This window comes from Andrena cerasifolii, unplaced genomic scaffold, assembly GCF_050908995.1.
Source record: "Andrena cerasifolii isolate SP2316 unplaced genomic scaffold, iyAndCera1_principal scaffold0024, whole genome shotgun sequence".
Lineage (NCBI taxonomy): Eukaryota > Metazoa > Arthropoda > Insecta > Hymenoptera > Andrenidae > Andrena > Andrena cerasifolii.
In genome coordinates this window covers 14,903-39,966 of record NW_027484917.1, presented here as the reverse complement: position 1 = coordinate 39,966, position 25,064 = coordinate 14,903, and the positions used below count along the sequence as shown (strand labels likewise).

General features: G+C 36.7%; 1 protein-coding gene across 1 annotated transcript; it reads right to left on the bottom strand.

Annotated features, from left to right (window-relative positions):
* Nucleotides 1-10,475: 10,475 nt before the first annotated feature.
* Nucleotides 10,476-16,578, bottom strand: LOC143378008 (uncharacterized). Its single transcript, XM_076829885.1, has 3 exons — nt 16,322-16,578; nt 14,082-16,239; nt 10,476-10,508 (listed from the first exon to the last, which is right to left on the bottom strand). Exons 1-3 carry the CDS (start codon nt 16,576-16,578, stop codon nt 10,476-10,478), a joined length of 2,448 nt encoding a protein of 815 aa, XP_076686000.1.
* Nucleotides 16,579-25,064: the final 8,486 nt, after the last annotated feature.

The following is a 25,064-nucleotide window of genomic DNA, read 5'->3' as shown; positions in this document are numbered from 1 at the left end:
AAGGCTTTGAGTAATAGGAAGCGTAGTCAAGTTACGAGCAGATAAGATTGCGACTGGCCACGGTTATACGCGACGGCGCGATCATTTCTTCTAAAAGGGGATGATTAGAAGAATCATATCCCACTTCTGACACCAGTTTGTTACGTCCCGATATAGGACTTCCTGTAAATCACCCCGAGCGGTTGGAATGATTTACAGGGTTCTTGCTCTATCGAAGGGCTAAGGCCCACCTTGATTATACTTACCGGGAATATGGAAGGTGACAAGGGGTTGAAAGAATAAAGTACAGGGGATATAAGGGAGAAACGATAAGAATAAATATATTGTTACATAAATAAGATTATCCTACCTCGAGACAGCGCGGCACGCTTGCCGTCTCGTGTTTCGGTCGCTCGCAGTGTCGCTGACCCACGGGTAGGTCGTGGTCGCTCGCTGTGCTTCTCGGATGTCGGTGGCCTAGAGCCCGTCGTACCGCACTGTCTCTAACGTACTTCTACGCGGTCCTACGTCGGTCTCGATTGACGCGCAAGGGCTCTCCCGGCTATGCCGTTTCCTGTGTGTCGGACGGAGTTACCCTTCTTACGAATTACTATCGGCCGATCGCGCTTCGCGGAATCTGCGTGGAGACGTGGTCGCGGTATCTAGACGGTCCTCTGGTCCGTCGCGACTTCCTAACTCGAGCACTCGAATAATAATAATCTTTTTAGCGGCTCCCGATCGCGGGCCGAACCTCGAACGATCCCTACGAATGGGGGAAACTGCCCCGTCGGCAGCTGTCGCTTGCTTCACCAATTCCCTGATTACTGAGAAATAATTGGGGAATTGGGCCGAGTGCGGTCGTTGTCCCCATCGCTGTTGCCACGGGCTCAGCACCACTCGATTGCTACACGCGAGGCGATTCCGCTGGATCGCCCTTGCGAAACAAAAGCGACGCGTGGACAGCAAGCACGGGATCGACGTAAAGGGCCCATGTAACATTTTCTATATTTTTTTTAATTTCTTAAATTTAAAAAAAAAAAATTTTTAATTTTTTTAAATTTTTTTTAAAAATTTTAAAAAATATTTTTTTTAATTTAAAAAATTTTTTTTTAATTTTCTTTATTTTTTTTTAATTTTTTGTTATTTTTTAATTTATTTATCTTTTGTAAAAAAAATTTTCAATTTTAAAATTTCTTTTTTTAATTTAAAAAAAAAATTATTTAATTTATTCTTTAATTCATGTATTTATTTATCTTTAAATTTTTTTATTTTTTAAATTTTTAAAAATTTTTTTAATTTAATTTTTTTTAATTTTTTTCTTAATTTTTTTTCAATTTTAAATTTGTTTTTTAATTGTTTAAAAAATTTGTTTTTATTTAATTTTTTCTTTAATTCATTTATTATCATTACTTTATTTATTTATTTATTTTAATTTTTTAATTTTTCTCTTTTTTAATTTTTAAATTTTTTTTAAATTTTTTATTTTTTTTAAAAAATTATTAAATTTTTAATTATTTTTTAAAAATATTTTTCATTTTTTATGTATTTATATGTTTTTTTTAAATTAAAAAAAAGTTTAATTTTTAAAATTTTTTTTTTAAATTTCTTAAAAAAAAATTTTTTTATTTATTTATTTTTTCAATTTTTTAAAATTTGTTTTCAATTTTTTTTTAATTTTTTTTTAAATTTTAAAATTTTTTTTTATTTATTAGTTTTTTAATTTTTTCATATTTTTTGCTTTATTTTTTATTTTTTGAACAGATTTACGCTTCCCGCCATTGGTGCACTGCTGCCCTATCCCCTCCCTCTTTATACGGGAGTGATCTAGATCATTCGAGTCGATCGTGCCTTGTTCTTCGATGGCGTTACGTACCGCGTGCCATGATCTTTTATTCGACAGTATTATATGTATCACGCTTATACTTTATATATATATTTATATGTGTGTGTGTGTATATATATATATATATATATATTATATGTGTGCAGTTTTTGATACCCGATTATAACGGTGGTGTGTTTAAGGTATTAAAATAAAAGGAGCCCATTGGGCATTATACCTGTACACGTCCTATTTTCATTTTTCAACTCTGCAACAGGTGAGCAAATTAATATCATTTACCACAAGAATGAATGATAATACAAAAGTAGACTTGCAAATTGCAAAGTTATCGGACGGTAACTACCGCACTTGGAAAATAGAAATGAAATGGTATCTAAAAGGTAAAGGCCTATTAAACCATGTGCTCGCCAAGACTGAATCACCACAAAACGCCACAGCTGAACAAAAGAAACTACTTGAGGCAAATGACGATAAAGCGATAGCAGCTATAGGACTGCATGTAGAACCGAACCAACAAGTGCACATAGAAGACTGCGCTAACGCACATGAAGCATGGAAAGCATTAGAACAAGTGCATCAGCCCAAATCTAGAGTAAGAATAATGCAATTGAAGAAACAGCTTTACCAGTCTAAAATGAAGGAAGAAGAATCCATATCGTCATATATTTCTAGAATAAAAGTTGTGGCAAATAATCTTAATGAAGCAGGTTCCGACGTAAAGGATGAGGACATGGCATATATTCTACTGGCAGGATTGCCAGATAATTATGAAAACTTAAATATGTCCCTAGCCAGCCTACCAGACGACAAGTTTACATCGGCGGAGATCACAAAATCACTTCTCACCGAATTTGATAGACGTAAATCTCGCCACGGAGATGAGGATGAAGGCCACAAGGAGGCATTGCAACTTGGAAAAGGACCCAGGCAAGTACCGAACAAAATTACAAGCTCGTTAAATAGACCAAGACCGCGTTTTACTCATATTGTAAGAAACAGGGACATGACATAAAGAACTGTTGGTTAAAGAATAAAAACAAGAATCAAAATCATCGTCAAAACTCTAATAATACAAACAGAGTTAATAATGAAGGATTCTTATTGTCGCTAAATAATATTGATATAGAAGGTACATGGTTGTTAGATAGTGGCTGCACACACCACGTATGTATACGTAGAGAATGGTTCAAAACTTTTAAAGAAATTCGATTAGAGCCAATTAACACAGCAGCAGAACCAAATGGGAAAGGAAACGATAAATTTGAGGAGAAGGGAATTGGTGATATCGTAATAAAATCCTTTATCGGCAACGAAACCCAGTATGTAACGTTGCACAATGTATACTATGTACCTAACGTTAGAAAAAATTTAATGTCCGTCTCTCAAATAGAACAAAGGGCAAAAGAGGTCATTATTAGGAATGGAAAAGCAAAAATACGTGACATAACAAATGGACGAATCATGTGCATAGCAGATAGAAAAAATGACCTATACGTAGCACGAGCGAAAACGGTAGTAAACACAGAACAATTAGTAGAATCTCATAGCGTAACGGTAAAAGATAATAGTATATGGCATCGGTGGTTTTGCCACGTTAATCAGAAGACGATCGAAAAGACAGCGGGATCAAATCGTGTTCACGGACTAGAGAACACAATGATAGACGAGAGTATATGCGAAGATTGCTGTATTGGTAAGTCGACAAAAATCCCTTGTCGAAAAATTAAAGATCGCCAGTCGCGAGAAGTCTGCGAGCTCATTCACTCAGATATCTGTGGACCTATGCCAGTCAAATCGCTGAGTGGAAAGCGATATTTCGCTACATTCGTCGACGACTATTCGAGACACACTACTATCGCATTCTTGAACTCGAAGGATGAGGTTAAAGATCACATCAGAAAATACATTGCAAAAGTAGAATTAGAAACAGGTAACAGAATTAAGTGATTTTGCTCCGATAACGGAAAAGAGTACTGTAATAAAGAATTGAATAACTACTTTGAGGAAAAAGGTATAAAACACGAAAAGTCAAATGTAGAAACGCCTCAAATGAACGGAATAGCCAAACGCATCAATAGGACGTTGCTCGATCTAGTGAGATCAATGCTCAGGTCAGCTCAATTACCTCAAAAGTTTTGGGCAGAGGCGGTTGCCACGGCTGCCTACATTGGAAATCGAGTATCCCATACATCCCTCAAGGATCAAATCCCACTCACTATTTGGACAGGGCGAACTCCAAGCGTAAGGCACCTAAAAGTATACGGATCGCTAGCCTACGCTCATCTACCGAAACAGGGACAAAAGAAACTAGACGACAGAGCAGTCCCTTGTATATTCATTGGGTATGCAACTCAGACGAAAGGTTACCGCTTATGGTGTCCAAAGAAACAAGACGTAATTATTACCAAGCATGTGCGTTTCGCAGAGGACAAAATGGGATACGAATGGATATATCGTGGAGATAGTCAATACGAATACACGTACAATAACACTTGGCCAGGAGAAGAAACGGCGATTGAATCAAGACAAACGGATGTCGAATAAACAGAAACTGAACCCCAAGAAATCGACGCGACCGACGAAATAGTGGGGGTAAAGGATACAAAACCAAAGAAAAAGGTTGGTAGACCAAAAAAGATTATCAGAAATCCATACGGAAGGAGGGGCAAACCCAAAGTACAAGAAAGCGAGACAACTCCTTCGGAAGGTGAAGACACAGACAGCGTAGAACTGAATTTCATGGAAATCGTTGAACCAAGCACACTAGATGAAGCCATGTCAACCCCACAAGCAAGCCAGTGGGAACAGGTCATAAGCGACGAGATGAATAGTCTAATTCAACGAGAAACCTGGGAAATAGTAGACCATTTGCCCGCTGGACGAAAATGTATTGGCAGTAAATCGGTTTTTAAAATAAAGAAAGATAGCGAAGGTAATGTACATAGATTCAAAGCCAGGTTAGTAGCTCAAAGTTTTTCCCAACAGAAGGGAATCAATTACAACGAAACTTACGCACCCGTCGCGAATTTCTCAATAATACGACTTCTAATAGCTATTTCAGTTTTCTTCAACTGGTTTACTAGACAATTAGATATAAAATGCACATATCTCTATGGAAAACTCGAAGAAGAGATATACATGAGATTGACTCCGGCACACCAAAATGAAAGAGAAAGAATAGTAAGACTAAAACGGCCCATATATGGACTAAAACAATCTGGGAGAAACTGGAATGACGAATTGGATCGTTTTCTTACGGAAAAAGGGTTTGAAAGATTACGTTCATCTACTTGCGTGTATAGAAATAGATACTGGACCATAGCAGTAGTATATGTAGATGATATTTTCCTATTTTCAAACGACCCAAAGTCAATTAATAATTTTGTAAAGTCTATAAGCCAAAAATACGAAACGAAAGACTTAGGTGATATAAATCACATGTGTAGTAACAAAATAACCGGCAGTTACCGGTCGCGATCAAAACAATTATTAAATGTAAACAGTCGGCGACACTGGCCTCTCCTTGGAGCGAAGGTGTGTGTATGCGTGTGCGTTTGCGACGACAAAGGCGATGCCTCGAAACGGCAGTCGTTAGTCGGGAGATGGTTTTCGAATTCGCCAGACGTTAGGCGAGAAACCGAGAGACAATAGCCGCGGGCAATCAGAGTCTCTATTTTCCTTTATTTTCAATTCAACTTCACTTACTCCTTTTGCGTTTTCTGTGTGTCAGAATATCTACTAATAAATCCAATACAAACCCGCGTATAATCTCATTTTTTATACAATTTCCTACACATGTTAGGCGTTAAGGTAGAAAGAAATAATAAGAAAGTTACATTACGTCAAAAGACATACATAGAGTCATTGGTAAATAAGTATAATATGAAAGAATGTAGGGGTTCTGCGACACCGTTAGAGCCAGGATTAAAATTAGCAAAAGACATGCAATCAAACTATCTAAGCGAAAGAGCAAAGACGGCATATCGAGAATTAATTGGTTCACTAATGTATGTAGCTTTGCGTACCAGACCAGATATATTGTTTGCCACAACAAAATTGTCACAATTTAATACACATCCAAGCGAAATGCATTGTATACACGCGAAACACGTATTACGTTATTTAAGTAAGACCAAAGATTATACGTTAGATTATAAGTGTAACAAGGAACCGAAAATCGAGATTTTCTGCGATGCGGATTGGGCAGGAGACGTAGATGATAGCCATTCATTTACAGGTGTAGTAGTAAAGATAGGATCTAATACTATAGATTGGATGGCGTCTAAACAGAAAAACATATCCATGTCAACAATGGAAGCCGAATATGTAGCTCTAGCATCAGGTGTAAAACAATCCACGTGGCTGAGCATGTTTCTAAACGAACTAAATTTATTTAAACAATTTTCAGGGAAGTGCGATCTATATTGCGATAACAGAGCGGCAATAGCTTTTTCAAAAAGTCGAATAGAAAATTTGCGAACAAGACATATAAACATAGCATGCCATATTGTCAGAGAAGAATTGCAGAAAGAATCAATTAGCTTGAGATATGTTCAGTCGAACGAAAATGTAGCAGACATAATGACCAAGGCATTCAATCGCGTTGCACATAAAAATTGCACCCAAACAATGAACTTGGGAATCGTAAAAGTGGGGGATTGAACAGATTTACGCTTCCCGCCATGGGTGCCCTGCTGCCCTATCCCCTCCCTCTTTATACGGGATTGATCTAGATCATTCGAGTCGATCGTGCCTTGTTCTTCGATGGCGTTACGTACCGCGTGCCATGATCTTTTATTCGACAGTATTATATGTATCACGCTTATACTTTTTATATATATATATATATATATATATATATATATATATGTGCAGTTTTTGATACCCGATTATAACGGTGGTGGGTTTAAGGGGGCCGTCTCCTTTTTGTTATGGTCCGAATCGATCGAAGCGCCCTTGTAAACAGACGGACCCTAATGAAACTCCTGCGGTCGGTAAAAAGAAGTTGTACAATGGTGACATCTACCGGTACTCTACGTAGACGAATTTTTGACAGCATAGTTGCCGCATGTTCTGTTGTCTCCGTCTCTGCCGCGCTGTTGCCACAGCTCCTTCTATTGAGAAGCTTGGAGGAATACGGCACGAGAGCTGCGTCTAGGCAGCGATCGCCGGGCTCCATGTACCGCTGATCGAGGGGGGAACATCGACAGGAGCGGTGGTTATGTGTGAGGAACTGCGGTGCGTCAGTCACGCACACATAACCACCGCTGTAGGTGTTTCCTCGTGCATCAGCTGTAGCTGGAGCCCGCCAATTCCTGCGTCTAGCATCAGAGCCTCACTGAACGTAAAGGAGGATAACACTATTGAAAGATAGAGAGGTTGAGTAGTGAAGTTAGGAAACATGTCAATGAAACAATACTAATTTAGTATTTATTTATACATAGAACGATGCAATACTTTGTATAATCAATGTGCAAATTCAAAGCATACAATTTGAATAAGGTACATCACCGAAGTGTAACATGTCCATCGTAATGAAATTTATGAATGCTGTAATTCTTCTAAAAACATATGCCGCTTTTTTTCATCTAACTATACATCAAATTATCTTTTATATCAACAAGAATTGTCTGTTTCAATAATAGTTTTGTACATGGTTTTCTTCGGAATTGTTATTCCACGGTTGTAAAAATTTATCAATATAAACCAGAGTTCAGTACTAACAATACTGAAATTTGGGAATGTCCCATTAAACGATTTTATTTAGCTACGATCCTCTGCGTGTTTGTTTGTTTGATTCAAATGTGGAAACTCAATTTTAAACCACTTTCAACCATCCAATTCCCTCGAAACTTTGCAGAGGTGCGTAGTTTGGTTGACAATACAAAATTATGAAAAAACTCCGAGTGGGTGAAAAAATTACCTAGTCACCAATAAATAATAACCCATAACAATAAATCAACCATTCTTCAAGCAAACTGTTAAACTGCATACAGCAATAAGAGTAATGTAAATCCACAAACACTAAAAACTAGAAAAAGTATATTAAAAAATGTATAATAAACGATTTTATGAAAAATGCATTAAAAACTAAAAAATAATTATTTTCCTATACTACAATTTCGATGGTGTATTTTCACTTAAAATCGTGGAGCAGGATATCTCGCAACAAATTCATTTCGACACTTGAGGCTATACTAAATTGATTCATATTCTGTTATGAAATATCCTGAACCACGTTTTTATTTAAAGTTGAAAAACACCATCGAAATTGTAGCACAACACTAGAAGTATTTTTTAGTTGTTAGTGCCTTTTTGACAAAATCGTTTAACAGAACATTTTTTTATATATTTTTTGTTTCTAATCAAGTTATAGTCATTACAATAAAACAATCCAACTTCATTGGAGAATTGAAATTCGACATTCAAGCTTTCGCCCCTTTGAAATGGACAATTACAGATAAAAAAGTATATATTTTTTTAAGAATACAGTATTTTCTCGTTAGCGGCTCGGTTTGGTGTACACCAGAGATGGGCAAAGATAATATCTAGATAAACTCGAATAAAAGATACTTTACGTTTATTCGTTATTCGCAACTTCGAATAACACGATTTATCTTTATTCGAAACATCGCGGATAAATAAATTTATTCGAAGTGAATTTATTCGGCAGCGGAAGATAATTTTTTTATTCGCGGAACTTTCATTCGAACCGTCGAATAAGGTTTTCATCTTTATCCGTAGTTTATTCGACTTTTATTCGAAGCCTTCGCGCTGAAGATGAAAACCTTATTCGACGGTTCGAATAAAAGTTCCTCGAATAAAAAAATTATCTTCCGCTGCCGAATAAATTCACTTCGAATAAATTAATTTATCCGTGATGTTTCGAATAAAGTTAAATCGTGTTATTCGAAGCTGCGAATAATGAATAAACCTAAACCGTGTTATTCGACGATTCGAATAACGAATAAAGATGAAGTATCTTTTATTCGGCACGTTATTTAAATAATTGATTATCTAGATAATGCCCATCTTAGGTGTACACGATGTGGACTTTTCGCTATGCCCACGACTGAAACCGAGCGAGAACGGGCGCGAGCAGACGCGACGCGTTGATGTTTTTCTCGCTCCGTCTTTCGGACGCCGTGACACTCCGTCCTTTACGTTCGCGCCTGTCGCGCACGCAAAGCATCCCATCTCGCTCCCCACTTCGGCCAGAAAGAAGCGAGAAACGAATACTCGGAATTAGGCCTCTGTTCACACTGACTGTTCAACACCGATCCGGATCAGCGATCCGCTAACGAGACAATACTGTAATAATATTATCTTCTCTCATTTGGTGTATTTCCTCTTCTTCTTTGACGGTCTTCCTACAATTTTCTTAGGTCGCTCGTACCGAAAGATGACATAGGCAGTGTGGATCTGTAACACATTATGAAGTTCATTAGGAAATACTTGATTGTAGTTTTGTAAACGTACAAAATTTTACTGTAGATGTATAAGCTGTTAAACTTTACCTGAAATATGGTACTTATCATTCCATTTGTCCTGACATTACTGTCCCATACACCATGTTTGCAGTAATTTGGTATAGAATCCGCCTGTAACAAATGATCGCAGACATTTCTGTAAGTTTTATATAAAAGTAAAAATTTGTTTCAATAATTCGTCGAAAATCATATATACCTGCGAGGCCCGTGTGAATCAACCTGGCGCATTTGATCGAGCCCGATTCCGTCTGTCTGCTCCTGTGAACTAGAGCTGTTACTTTTTTACCCGTCGGGTACTCGGCTACCCGAAACAACTTCAAGGAATTGAATGCTTTATTGTCTATGGTATTGTTTGATATTAGCTAAAAATGATCGAACAATACCACATTCAATGGCTTGAAGTTGTTCCGGGTAGCCGGTTACCCGACGGGTCAAAAAGTAACAGCTCTACTGTGAATTTAGAAATGTGTCTGAAAAAATTAAAAGGTGAATTAAATTTATTATTTTCTTCTTCACTTCTTTGGGGAAGTGACAGCGGCGTCGATCGACTCGCGTGATCATATGATCCGCGAGTAAAAGTGCCATCGCTGGCACTTATCACCACTGACGATAGTCAGCGGTTCGACGCCGGATCGATCATATTTATTATTTTCTTCGTCACTTCTTTGGGGAAGTGACGGCGGCGTCGATCGACTCGCGTGATCATATGATCCGCGAGTAAAAGTGCCATCGCTGGCACTTGTCACCACTGACGATAGTCAGCGGTGCGACGCCGGATCGATCATATTTATTATTTTCTTCTTCACTTCTTTGGGGAAGTGACGGCGGCGTCGATCGACTCGCGTGATCATATGATCCGCGAGTAAAAGTGCCATCGCTGGCACTTGTCACCACTGACGGGTTCAGTGGTACCGCGCTTTACAACGCGGTGCGATGCCGGGCCGTTATAATAGTTTGATTATTTCTGGAGGGAGACCTTTTTCGCTTTTTCAAGCTTTTCGGTTTTTCTTTCGCTCTCTCTGCTAGAATAAATTGTGGCTCCCGAATAGTCATGCACCTATTGTGCCGACTATCTATTAATTCGGGTAGCATGCATTCTAAATAAAATTGAACAAGTTTTGGCTCCATTTCTCTTTTCCAAAACGCATCATCTCTCTCTACTTTTATATTGTTAAGTACATACCTCTGGATTCTCTCTGCACTCAGGGGCAATTCGTATGAATCCCATTTTTTAGGAAAAAAATGATGCTCACAAAGCACAAGCTCACTGTCACAGCTGCTGTCACGATTTGAATGCAACTGGTCTCGATACATCTCCTGGCTCTCGCACGTCAAAACCCCCTCCAATGATGAAATCGAGAAATGCATAGCTTTGCAAAATAGGATGCATTTGTTCTTCGCCATCTTTATCACAGGCCACCTGCATTTTCGCTGACCATTCTCCTCCTCCATGTACTTATCTTCTTCTTCACTGACCGTTCTCGGAGCGCACTTATCATGTTCTTCGAATTCTTCTCCCTTCTTCTTTGCACACATCATTCGACTAGACCATACCACTCTGATCACGTATTGAATATCTACCATACCACTCTGAACGTGTATCAAACGTGTATTGGACCACTTTCAACGTCATCTATCGTACCACTTTGAACATCTATCGAACGTCTATCGTACCACTTTGAACATCTATCATACCACTTTCAACGCCTAACGTACCAGTCTGAACATCTATCGAACGTCTATCATACCGCGTTGATCATGAATCGTACTACTACTTGTACATAATTACAACTATCGTCTTAATCTAGCGTACATGCAGAAGGTTGGAGGTTGAGGAGGGTGAAGAAAAAACAGTTATGCATTAAAAATTGATTATATTTTATTTGTGTATTTCCCTCTGGCGTTTAGACCACCAGTTGAATATTTTAAATACATTTTGCATGGCACAGTGCTTTGCGTGTCTGCCACATCGCAGAGTATTAACTACGTTTAGCTTATTTAGGGATTTGATATCCTCGTAGTCAATGTCTAGCGTCTCGATTATCACGTCCGCTCTCGTATTTTCATCGAGGAAATCCATGAGCCAATCGCGTTTCTGCAGCCCTTTAACGTATACGACATGGGGTGTGTCATCTTCCTCGTCGATCGCATCGGCTACAGCTTTCATAATTAGCTGTTTAGCCATACTGTACGGAACGTCTCCATCTTCCCAACGTAGTCCATGATGTTTTGCCACCAACCACCGGATGCTCGATTTGTCGGATTTTGTAAGAAGATATTGTGGCATCGATCTCCCAAAAATATAGTGCGAGAGAATTGTTCCCTTTCGTAGGATAGCCACTTCCTTCGCGACAAATCTTCCATCGACGATGAACCCTTGCAGGTCAACGAATGTTGGTACGACCATTATCGATACAATTTAGAGGTCCGTTCGCTTCCAAGACAGACTGGAGAATGCAGTCTTTCTCGTAAAGCATCTCAATTTTCACGATGAAATTTTGTACGAATTTGGTACAGGAGAGGGCGGGCAAGTAGCGCAGTAATTTAATTGATTTTGCGCACCACATTTGTCAGCGGATTGTATTCAACCACCCGATCGTGCAGAATCAAACAGTAGGCCGTAGTATTTGCAGGTACGTTTTCTTTACAATCAAATTCTATGCGCACGTCCACGGTGCTATTCTTGATCGACTCATTTTGTCGCGAGCAATCAATCACCACGAGGGGGCCAAATTGCAAAAATTGGGCTACGGTGAATAATGCCTCGTTGCAACTATGTCCGTAATACGATTTACGAAAATGCGTATACATGTTAAATAAGATGGCGTGCCTATTCTTGTCAAAGTCCAAGTTCATGTCATCGTACGGGTAAAATTCCGAGTTGAGAAAAAGTTTTACATTGGTCAATTTGCAGTGGTCAAATCGAGTAACATCTTCAGTCATCACATTCTTTCGAGCAGTCTGTAGAGCAAAGATAATGTATCGCGGCTTCTCCAACTGTGCAGCTGCCTTCACGGCCCACGAATGCTTGGTCGTGCTCTGTAAGAGAGGATACTCGTACAGATCCCACGAGCGAAAACTAATGCTCAGGTTTTGTCCACTTTCCAAAGCATGTAGCAACGACAGCTTATTAACGTCGTTCAGCGTCACGTGAGGCATCCGCCATTGCACTTTAAGTAATTCAATTTCTGGTTCCAACGTCGGCGATCCTATTAGAGAATTGTTATCGTTGCGCGATCGTATTAAAATCAATTCGTGACGCGCATTAATAACCATGCGTTTGTAGTCCTCGCAAAATCCCAACAAATATTTGAGCGGGATGCAAAAATTGAAATGATTTCTCACTATTAGCTCATCGTGCCGTTTCAAGCCCCATCCCGCATTCTCCATATTTTTGTCTTCATCAGATGTCATCGATACATAGTTTTTAAGCGTGCTAGTTATTCCAACGTTTCTGTTGCGATCAATCTCCACACCATTCAGTTCATATCGAATCTCATCAAATATGAATGCCATGCAATTATTTCCCAACATCACCGTTGATACATCATTCGGCTTATTTATCGTCAATTTCCCCTCCAGGTAGAGGAAACTTTCACACGGTAATGTGTATAAATCCTGTTGCTGTATAGGTATTCTTATCTCATCGCTGTATCCAAACGTCGTGTTGACGTAAGGGTTGTATGTGTGAGTCTCAAGTTTGACGATGCGATCATCAAACGTCGGCTTCGCGCCAATGCTTAGAATGTCGGTCATTTTTCAACTTAATTGCGTACAATGAATCCCAGCGATTTAAAAAATGCAATGTTCGCAGCACTGAGCCTCTTCTTTTTAGCGTAATCAGAGCTGTTGCAGTTGCAGTTGTTGTTGTTGTTGTTGTTGTTGTTGTTGTTGCTGCAAACAATTTCGTTTGGAAGAAACGTGTATCTGGAGTCGTTCAACACAAGCATCTCATACGACTGCACCACATGTATTATCATCGACGTCGTCGTACGTGCAGTCTGATGGTAATCTCTTCACCTCGAAAATCAAGCAACCGCCCGTCTTGATCCACAACACGTATCGTTAGATCCGAAATGACCTGTGCGGTGATTGGAAGGTAAATGATCTGCGCGGGCGTTTCCGATATCTTATATCCCGGCGGTACTCTGGGAGAAAATTCATGTATGGTATGTACGCGCTTCCCATTGCTGTACGCGCCAGCGGTCACGCTACATTCTACGCGAATAATGTTCACATTCATGATATTAATCGGATCGTCCGATTCGTGCCATTGTTCCGGTTCTAATACGCGATTCGTCGAGAATCCCAGTAACGATCCAATGTTATTGGGCTTCGTAAAGTCCTCAATGCACGAGCAGTACAGCTCACTTTTCATGGTGTTGTTGTTGGGACGCAACACTATAGGATACTCATCGCTGTCGCTACCATCGTTGGCATTGGTGCCATCGAGTTTTTGAGGATATCGCTCGAGTAATCGCTGTTTCAAATACTTGGCAATGGCGTCTAATTCGTATGAACCGTGGGGAATCGTAATGTATTCAAGGCTGGTGCCGACGCTGCTATTGGTCTCATAGTTTGTGGTGAAGTAGAATTTATCGTTGCTGGAGTCGATGTTGGGTATTGTATGGTAAGTTTCAAGGGTTGTTAGACCAAGCATTATTTTCGTCCTTCATCAGCCCCGGAACCTTCTTATTTAAACGCGGAATATTATATGTATTGTCAGTAGGATAATCGCTTGTGTCGAATCTATCGATATTGCGTTTCACGGACTCGTAGATATCATCGCATCGAATGTGATAGATGAGGCTATCAGTGTCTGTGTATAGAATTTTACATTTTTGGCCATATAGTGGAGACATGTACTCGTGATGAAATTCGTACAAACAAATTTTTGATATGTCTAGAATGCACATACCCACATATATCGGTTTGTTGAATTTCACCTCGAGTTTTCGCAATTCAACAGCTATTAAATTTTCCGAAAAAACACTTCTGCTGTGGAAATTCGGTTTCGCGATCATTGCCTCCGCGCCATATCGCCCTTCCCAATGTGTTAAAAGTTTTACGTCCACCTGATTTCGCACATTTTCCATAGTTTTACCGAATACTGCGTTGTTCATCAATTTGTACAAATTTTTTTCAAAGTCGTTTGTCGCGCATGTTCTAAACCGTGTATTGAGTTCGATGTAATCGCGGAGCCAGGGAGATTGAGCGAATTGAAGCGCGCGGTGTATCTTTGTAATACGAAGACCGTGACTCGTGCACTGCTGCAGGTTGCGATAATGGATAACGTAACGCTGCTTATCGTATACCGTCGCGAGTAACTTGTCCTGTCTGCTGCCAGGTGGTTTGGCACGCGTCGGGCAGAACGGTAGATCGGCGTGAGCGTCGTGCAGACGTTGCGGATATTCCAGATCTACCTCGAGAATGTATCCCGTGGGCGAATCGACAGCGATCGAAGACACGTCAAAATTTGCGACATCTTCGACCCATTGGAATTTGGCGTATGGTAGGGGCTGGCACATTGCCCATCCGTACAAATTGTTCACGTCAAAGTACATCAAGTACGATGACTGTTCCGATGGGTTGTAAGATGACATGTACTTGTTATTGGCGTGTGCGTATCTTCCGGAACATTGGCTTAAACCGCCACGTATACCGCGTTCGATAAACATGACCATATCAACGTCTGTGAGCAATTCGAATGTAATTTTGGTATGTTTTAGCATGGCATCCCACGTAAAGCCAGGTAAAGTATAATAATGCGCTGAATCTAATCCGTAACTCTTGATACAATTTTCGCGAAAATTTTCAAAAATATCTGCCAATAACAAGACATCTGTTTTCAAATACAAGTCGCTGTATTCGCCCAAAGTTCTAATCCCGAAACGCTGCCAGACAATCTCGGCGTGCGCGTAATCGCTCTTGGATACAGTCTCACCCGTTAACGAACTGTAGAATGACTCGCGCGGTGGTAAGCATGGATCCTGCAGCTTGTTCGCGCAATCAAGGTATTCGTATGGAAATACCCCCTTTCGCGTCAATAAATTGAAATCTTCGATGGATAATGTTTCAAATTCGGATCGTAAAATTTTTAATTTATCCGCGCTAAGAAAAGATGCTAATTTGTCGAGACTGGTATTGAGAAATTTGTACGAATCGATGAATCGCAATTTAATACATTTTCGCGAGTCTGAGTCAGCCGTATCTTCAACATTTTTTGTGAATGAAATGTACTTTTCTTTCGTTATGGGCAATACGTCAACGCTGCCTTCGAAAGCGGTAGCTATTTCCTCGATAATGAAATGCGAATCGTAGCCGGATAAATTATGGAAAACTATGGGGATGTAAAACGCATTTTTATAATTTAAATTGCACTCCGAATGTGCTGGGCCTCTAAAGCGTCCGGATAGATGGCAATGATCGCGAACTCGTACATCTTCAGCCTTGAATGGTTCTTCGCAAATATGACAGTGTGTTGCATCGCGAAATGTCGTCCATTGTTCGGGAGTTAAATCAAGCATGGGAACATTGCTGGTCAGAATGGGTTTGGCGAAGTTTGCAAAATTTTCCAGTTCGTTGACGAACCATGAAACACAATCCGCGTCGCGGCGACATCGATACGTCGACAGTGATGTATCGTACGAGCAATGCATATAATATGCAATGCTGTGCACTTTATGGTGTTGATACGCGCGCAATTTACTATCCATTTCACCCATTCGGTGATTGTCCTCTGTTTTTTCAATGATGCACTCAAGATCGGCGTACACCATGAAGGGGAGCCGCTCCTTCATACAGTGGTTGCTGAATTTGAGCAGATTGTTTCCTACGCTGGGCAACAGGATGGCGCAATCATTCATTTGCCCGCAGTCCAGCGAATGGGCCTCCAACTTCTCGGCAGATCCAAAGTAGTGCATGCATCTGCAAAAAAAATCAAAATTTTTTTTTTATTTAATTTTTTTTCAACGATATTTTTCAACGCTTCATAAGTTTATGTACATACCGATCGCAGATGAATTTTTTTTCTCTATGCCTGCTCAACTGCATGCTCACCAGTCGGGATAAGTCCTTGATCAGCACAAAGTGCCCTACATCACCGTGCTCATGATTCGGCGTGTAGAGCAGATTGACGTGTCGATCCCTCTTTTGGCTGGTGAGACGCAGCGGAAAGACCGTCGATCCTTTCTCCATCCCGAAGGTGTACACGTTGACGGAGATGCCGTTCTGCCGCTCAAACTTCCCAAGCTGCTCTAGGGACATTGGAAACTCAATGTCTTGGAGATTTAGCACCAATGTATAATGTGGATATGAACTTGGTCGATGAGGGTTTCTGTCGGCGGGATGGAGAGCTGCGACCACTGCCCGCGCGAAGCAGGCGTTATCCTCGGATCGCACGCTAATTGTCGCTTTCTTCATCAATATTTCCCGTGGCAACTTGAAGTGGCACCCTGCGCGCAGCGGATTGTACTTATTAACGTTGACGGTTAGGTTGAGAATCCTCATCAATGCCCATCCGCTATCGCGTTCCTGAAACTCTTCCAACGATGCCAGGGTGGGTTCGATGACGCATCGTTGGTACCACTCCTGTAGATCACATGTACCGAAGAGTTCGCAGTTCCGGGTATTGATGCTTTTACAAGCATGTTTGTCCCCCGCCACAAATTCGCCGTTGAACACAGTGTTCACTTTGAGGTTCTGATGTTTCCTCAAGGCGCCTCGTACATACTCCAGCACAATGGTCCCCGCATCCTCGAGGAAGTTGCGCGGCTCGATATAGTTCGAATTTAACACTGCACCAGTTAATACGCGGGTATCGAACGCAGTGCCTATTTCGCGCCACAAAAGTCCTGTGCTCGAATGTCCAGCACCTTCATGCATGAAACGTCCGCGCAACGAATATTTTAGTCCTTCGAGATGAGCGATTCGAGCAACCAGCGATTGTTGAACACCGATCGATAATCGCGGGCGTTTCACTCGGCTGTGTTCTTCCAACGATTCGATGCACTCGTTGCACCGTTCTTCCCACGCGAGGTATTCTTCCTGTGAAATCAATCGCGCAGATTGATCCAACAATTGGCGTTCTACTTGCGCGAATTCTCCCATGGTTGTAAATGAAATATGTCTTTTCCTCGCAACACATTGCAACGATTTGAGGCTTTGTGCAGTTTAGAGTGCGCTTTTTAAGACTGATACCATGGTTTGGTATCTCTGCCTAACTCTTTTGGCGTACCCCCTCACTCGAATGCACCGCATGCAAAAACGGCGATCCGTCCCAGCATGGTTCTGTGCAGTTTCTACCGATACAGCATAATTCTTTCTATGATTCGCGCGTATGACGAATTAGCGCGCAAAATCCTCCGACACAGTTTCTGCTGACGCCGCATAATTCTAAGATTCGGCGCTTTCACAGTTATTATATTACATTCAACACGTGTCGAGACTTTTATCCTTGAAGGTGGGGCTCAAATTACATACAACCGCGCGATATGCTGCGATGTTAAGATTGGAAAACATTATGGAAAAATTGGTAGCTTTAAAATAAAATGCTGTGGTGGGGGAGGCAATTGCACCTCTATTTAAGCCGAGCTCTTGGACGCTATTCCATCAATCGCTCAGTAGCCTCAGTGACTTTGACGGAACAGACGGTACTCCGTAAAAAATATAGTGCACATCAAAATGTACAAACACAGCTTAAACGATTCATCCTGCGCAGCCGGCAACGATGGTGGGTTTCCAAATAAATGTGAACAACAGCAGCAACAACTACATCATCATCAACAATCCAATATGAGGTATGTACACGTTACTATACACTTTTCATTTACTTCATTCACTGTAAACGCAAACGACCGAAGTATCAATTTCATGTACTTGTTTCTTACAGTTCTGGATCCGTATCGCTAAAAACGATGAAAACATCGAAATCATCAATCGTACGGATCCTGGGGCGTGATTATCCACTGACTGCAACAGCTTATAAACGTCTAACTATAGGAATTCGCATTGGTATGGATTTGTGTCACGTTGAGATCGCCATAGCCGACAATAAAGGCAGCGAGTTAAGCTTTTCAATGTCTACGTGGAAGCTCCTGCTACAAAACGAGGTGGACATATCAACGATTACGCAGCAACGCAACATCGCCCCAAACTCACATTATAATTGATCATTTACGACTAGAGTTCACGCGTATGCATGATGATCAACTTATTAAAATCACCGATAATCGCGTTGTCATATATATGACTGAAGCCACGATGTGTAAATTATTCGCGTACAATCATTGCATTGAACATATGTATACGTGGCTAACTGAAAATATGTACTCTGTAAGCAGTAAATATGCCACTTTCGTAGACGTTCTACGTAGCGCTACCGCGCCAACAGATTATGTAAAATTAATTTCTGAAAGCGAACACTTCGAACAGCATTCATTGATTGATTGTGAATTGTTAGCATGTGCAATCAATCATATTGTGCATGATGCTCGTAGTAAAAAATGTTAAATTATATTCTTTTATGATTTGTAACAATATATATCTTAAACGTATATGATTTGTACCATTTCACTCATCCATCATCCTCCCCGTCATCTAATTTTAAGATTCTGCGTTTCTGTGTTACATTTCATTCTTCGCGCTGCCAAGTGACATCACCCTGCGCGGCCGTTCCAGAGGATTCGAATTACGCGAGATCGCGCGATACGCAGCGACGTTAAATCGGAACGCTTTGAAATACAGTTAGCTTTAGAATGCATGCGATTCTATCCCCTATGTAGTGGTGTCTCTTTCCCTCCTAGAATTTTAACTTTAAAGTAATGCTCCTCTCTTTTCCTCGAAGACGCGGTGTCGAGAAATCCTTTCCCGAGAAAATCTTTCCCGACATCGTTCGAAACAATTTCTGATAAAATTTCTCATAAAAATAAATTATTATACGCCGACGTTGTGTGTGTGTGTGTGTGTGTGTGTGTGTGTGTGTGTGTGTGTGTGTGTGTGTGTGTGTGTGTGTGTGTGTGTGCCACATATGTGACGCTCCGTTGGTTTCGCTATATGTACCATTCGGAAAAGACTAATGTCAGAGACGGCGTTTGGGGGAGTTGGTTAGGCGGCTGACTCGTACCGCGGAGGTCTTGGGTTCGAGCCCCGTCGCCCCGAGAAGTTTTTTCATTTATATTAATATCATAAAATTAATATTTTCTTCCTTACCGACAGTCTGTACCACGCTCCAGAGTAGCACCTTCCTTACCGACAGTCTGTACCACACTCCAGAGTAGCGCACCGTCACCCCGCGGTTCCCTCCTCCTCCTCGATGATACCCCCCCACCACTCCGCCATCTCTATGACGTCATCCGCCGCCAGCCCGCCGACAAAAAAAAACAAATTTGAATTAGAATCCCCATTGCCATACTACTTTCCTGCTGTTTTCATCTACAGGTGCATGGAAAAAACCATTTTCTAAGTCCAAAGTCGTGAACACACGTTTATCTCGCAAACGATCAATCTGTTCTTCTATATTAGGCAGAGGATAACGATCTTTTATTATTTTCTTGTTGAGTTCTCTGTAATCCACGCAAACTCTTATCGTACCGTCTACCTTTTCAACAGGCACGACAGAGCTTCCAAAATCCGACTCAGAAGATACAACAATCCCATCACAAAGCCACGTTTCTATTTGTGAATCTACTGCTTTGCTTTGATGCGCGGATAGGCGTCGAGGTGCCCGATACACGGGAATCTCATCGCGCAAGGAGATTCGCATTTTGACCCCGACCTCTTTTGTTTTGTTTGGTTTATAATTTTCTACTAGAGTTGTTACTCTCGCGCGAATCTCGGGTTTTGGAATATGCGCTAGATTAATACCCTGCTCAACAATATGCAACACTTCCGGAAGATCCTCCATTACGTTCGGTGTTCTCGCTATGGTGATATTTCCGTCTCGCATGCAAACGTCAGCGGTTCTCAGAAAAATGTACCCGATTATGGCATCATGCGTAATAAGCGCGTCGGACACTACGTGAAAAACTATATCGTGTTCGATTTGATCGATTTGAACTTTGACATTGAAATCACCTAGCGTAGAATTCTCGCTAGAGCCTACCCCCCGAAACTGGGTTTTTCGTTGAGATAACGCCGGTGCGCCGATTCGTACATATGTAGCCGCTCTTATTAAACTAAGGTCACTTCCCGAATCAATCAACGCGCATACTTCTCGCGACTCTATGTATACATTCTTGCACGCTTGCCGCCTCTTTGATTCTACCGCACTACAGCTCGATTGTGCCGCGTTCGCGGCTTCGGGACATTTTGCCGCTATATGTCCGTAATTTTAGCACTTAAAACATTTGGTGCCCTTACCTTTAGTTGGGCATTCAGTGCTTCTATGCATTTTATCACCACAGTAATATCATCGCCTCGCTGTTCGCACGGGAATCGCTTCACTGTTTACACGGAACGCTGGTTTCCTGGGTGTATGCTTTGTCTCGCTCGCGTTGGCTTCTTTCTTCCCTCTCGCACCGCCTATTTGCTTCTTCTTCATAGTATCGTACTGGATCAGCTTGTCCTTGAATTCTTGAATGTCCTTCGCACCGTATAGTATTACTTTGTTTGGTTCTTCGTCCGCAATACCATCTATAATATATTGCATGATGGCCGCTGTTTCCATGCTCACTTGCGACGCGATGTCGAGCATGTTGTACATGTATTCGTGGTAAGACTCGGTCTCTCTCTTTTCCCGCTCTATCAACTCTTGATGCACTGAATGGCTGTTCACGGATTTAGAAAATTCGTTGCGTAACGACCGTTTCAATTCACTCCACGTGCGCGTACATCGTTCGTAGCTTACATACAATTTCGCAGACCCGCACAGAAGTCGTTTCGCATATATCAGTTTCTGCGTCTCAGTCCATTTACACAATTTTGCCGTGTCCTCGAAGTCTTTCAGCCAATTCTTAATGCTTCTCTTTCCGTCTCCTGAGAATTTTTCCATAGACTCTTCCACTTCTTTGAACGTTGGTGTGTATCCCGATTTATTACACACCTGCTCTACGTCGTTATCGGTTTCGTGTTCACTTTCGCTTTCGTCGCCATCTTCCCTAGCATCGTCCAGCAACAACGCCGCATTTAGCCTTTCAACTAGATCGGGTTTCTTGCCTGACGATTTCAATTTACGCACTCGCAACTCTTCCCGAAGATCAACTATTTTCATTCGAGAGACTTCACTCGTCTGTATATTCACCTTGGACCCTCTTTGTGAACCTTGCTTTAGGCTCGCACTTTCGTCCTCACTCGCCATTTTCGCACTTGCGACACACGATGCGCGTATTACGCGACTTTTCACAAAACACCCGCTAATAGCTTTTATCCGATCCCGGAGGGGCCCCCAAAGATTTGTGGGAATTCGGATTTGAGGTTTAACGGGCTATACAACTCGTTGGGCAAGGAACAAGAGAAAATATAATTAAACAGAAAAAAGGAACATACAGATGATAGTAGCGATCACACGTACTCTCTTTTTCTACGACGACGAGTGACTCCTCAAGTCGTCCTACCTGGAGTCCCTCAAAACATTCCAATACATACAGAGTACGGACTAGACGACAACACACACACACACTCACACACGCGCGCGCGCACACACGCCTCGACCGTAGCCAGGTTTCGCGCCACTACAATTTAAAAATTTTTTTTTAAATTTCTAAAAAATTTTTTAAATTTTTTTTTAAATTTTTGTTTATTTAATTTTTTCTTTAATTCATTTATTATTATTATTTTATTTATTTATTTATCTTTCAATTTTTTTTAATTTAAAAAAAATTTTAATTTTTTTTTCAAATTTTTTTATTTATTTTTTTTAATTATTTATTTATTTCTTTGTTTTTATTTTTTTTTACATTGATTCTTTTTTATTTTTTTTAATTATTTAAAAAATTAAATTTTTTTTTTATTTAGATTTTTTTTAATTTAAAATTTTTTTTCAATTTCTTTCTAATATTTTTTTTATGTATTTATTTTTTAATTTTTTTTAAAAAAATTTTTTTCAATTTTTTTCATTTTTAAAATTTTTTTTTCTAAATTTAAATTTTTTTCAATTTTTTTTTAAATTTCTTAAAAAATTTTTTAAATTTCTTAAAATTTTTTTTAAATTTCTAAAAAAAAATTATTTAAATTTTTTTTATTTATTTTTTTAATTTTTAAAAAAAAAATTAAAAATTTTTTTTTTAATCTTTTTTAATTTTTTTTAAATTAATTTTTTTTAAATGTCTTAACATTTTTTTTATTTATTTTTTTTTAATTTTTGTTCATTTAATTTTTTCTTTAATTCATTTATTATTATTATTTTATTTATTTATTTATCTTTAAGTTTTTATTATTTTTAAAATTTTTTAAAATTTTTTATTAATTTTTAAAAAATTTTATTTAAGTTTATTAATAAAAATTTTAAAATATTTTTAAAACAATTTTTTTTAAATTTTTATTTTATTTTATTTATTTATTTATCTTTAATTTTTTTTTAATTTTTTAAAAAAAAATTTTAATTTTTCTTCAATTTATTTATTTATTTTTTTAAATTTATTTATTTATTTTTTGTTTTTATTTTTTTTACTTTGATTTTTAATTTTTTTTAAAAAATTGTTTTAAAATTATTTTCTAATATTTTTTTATTTTTTTATGTATTTATTTTTTAATTTTTAAAAAAAAAATTTTTTAATTTTTTTCATTTTTTAAATTTTTTTTTTAAAAAAATTTTAATTTCTTAAACAAAAATTTTAAATTTCTTAAAAAATTTCTCTTAATTTTTTGTTAATTATTTTAGTAAAATAAAAAAAATTAATTTTTTTCAATTTTTTTAAAATTTAAAAAAAAAATTTTTAAATTTTTTATTTAAATTCCTTAAATTTTTATTTTATTTTATTTTATTTAATTTTTTTATATTTTTTACTATATATTTTTTTTATTTAAAAAAAAATTTTTTTAATTTAAAAAAAAAAAATTATTTATTTATTTTAAATTTTTTCTTTATTTTTAAATTTCTTTATCAATTTTAAATTTTTTTTAATTGTTTAAAAATCTGTATTTATTTAATATTTTCTTTAATTCATTTATTATTATTATTTTATTTATTTATTTATTATAAATTTTTTTTAATCTTCATTTTTTTAAATTTTTTTTAAAATTATTATTATTTTAATAAAAAATGTTTTAAATTTTTATAAATTTTTTTTAAAGATTTTTGTTTATTTAATTTTTTCTTTAATTCTTTTATTATTATTATTTTATTTATTTATTTATCTTTAAATTTTTTTATTTTTTAAATTAAAAAAAAAATTTTAATTTTAAAATTTGTCTTAAATTGTTTTCCATTTTTAAAAAATTTTTTTTTTAAGAAATTCCTTTTTTAATTTTTTTTAAAATTTCTTTAAAAATATTTTAAATTTCTTAAAAAATTAAAAAAAAATTGTTATTTTTTTTCAATTTTTTTTAAAATTTAAAATTTTAATTTAAAATTTTTTTTAAAATTTTTATTTAATTTTTATAAAAAAAAATTATAAATTTAAAAAAAATTCTAATATTTTTTATTTTTTATGTAATTATGTTTAAAAAATTTTTAAAAAAATTTTAAATTTTTTTACTTTTTTTAATTTTTTTTTAATTTTTTAAAAATTTTTAAATTTTTTTTTCAAATTTTTTTAAAATTTTATTATAATTTTTATATATATATTTTTAATTTAAAAAAAAATAATTTTTTTTAATTTTTTTAATAATTTTAAAAAAATCTAATTTATTTTTTTATATATTTTTTTTGAAATTTTTTCTAAAAATTTTTTTTTATTTTTTTTCTTTTTTTACATTTTTTTATTTTAATTTTTTTATTCTTTAAAGAATTTTCTTTTAATTTTTAACAAAATTTTTTAATTTTTTTCTTTATTTTTTAATTCTTTATCAATTTTTTAAAATTTTTAAATTTTTTTTAAAAAATTAAAAAAAAAATTTATATTTTTTAAAAAAAATTATTTATTATTTTTTTCTCTTTTTATATTTTTGATTTAAATTTCTTTTTAATTTTTTAAAGAATTTAAAAAAAAAAGGTTTTTATTTAATTTTCCTTTATTTCATTTATTATTATTATTTTTTTTATTTTTTCTTTATTTTAATTAAAAAATTTTCTTTTTATTTTCAAATATTTTTTTTTGTTTTTTTTTTATTTTTTTTAATTTTTAAAATTTTTTAAAAAAATTTTGTTTTAAATTTTTAACAAAATTTTTTAATTTTTTATTTATTATTTAAATTTTTTTAAAAAATTAAAATTTTTTTAAATATATAATAATAATAAATGAATTAAAGGAATATTAAATAATTTTTTTTTACAAATTCTTTATAAAATTTAAAAAGAATTAAAATACAAATTCCAAAGAATGAAAAAATTAATAAATAATTTTTTAAAAAATTAAATAAAGAAAAATAAAAAAAAATTCAAAAAATTGTTAAAAAATTTAACAAAATTTAAAAACTAAAAAAATTAAAAAAATTGGGAAAATTAAACAAAAAGAGGGGAAAAAATTAAAGAATTAAAGTGAAAAAAATAAATATAAAAATAAAAAAAAATTTAAATTATAAAAAAAATAAAAAAATTAAAATAATATTTTTTTAAAAAATAAATAAATAAATATATTAAAAAATTTTCAAAAATAAACAAATATCATAAAAAAATTTAAAAATTAAAAAATATTTAAAAATAAATAAATAAAAAT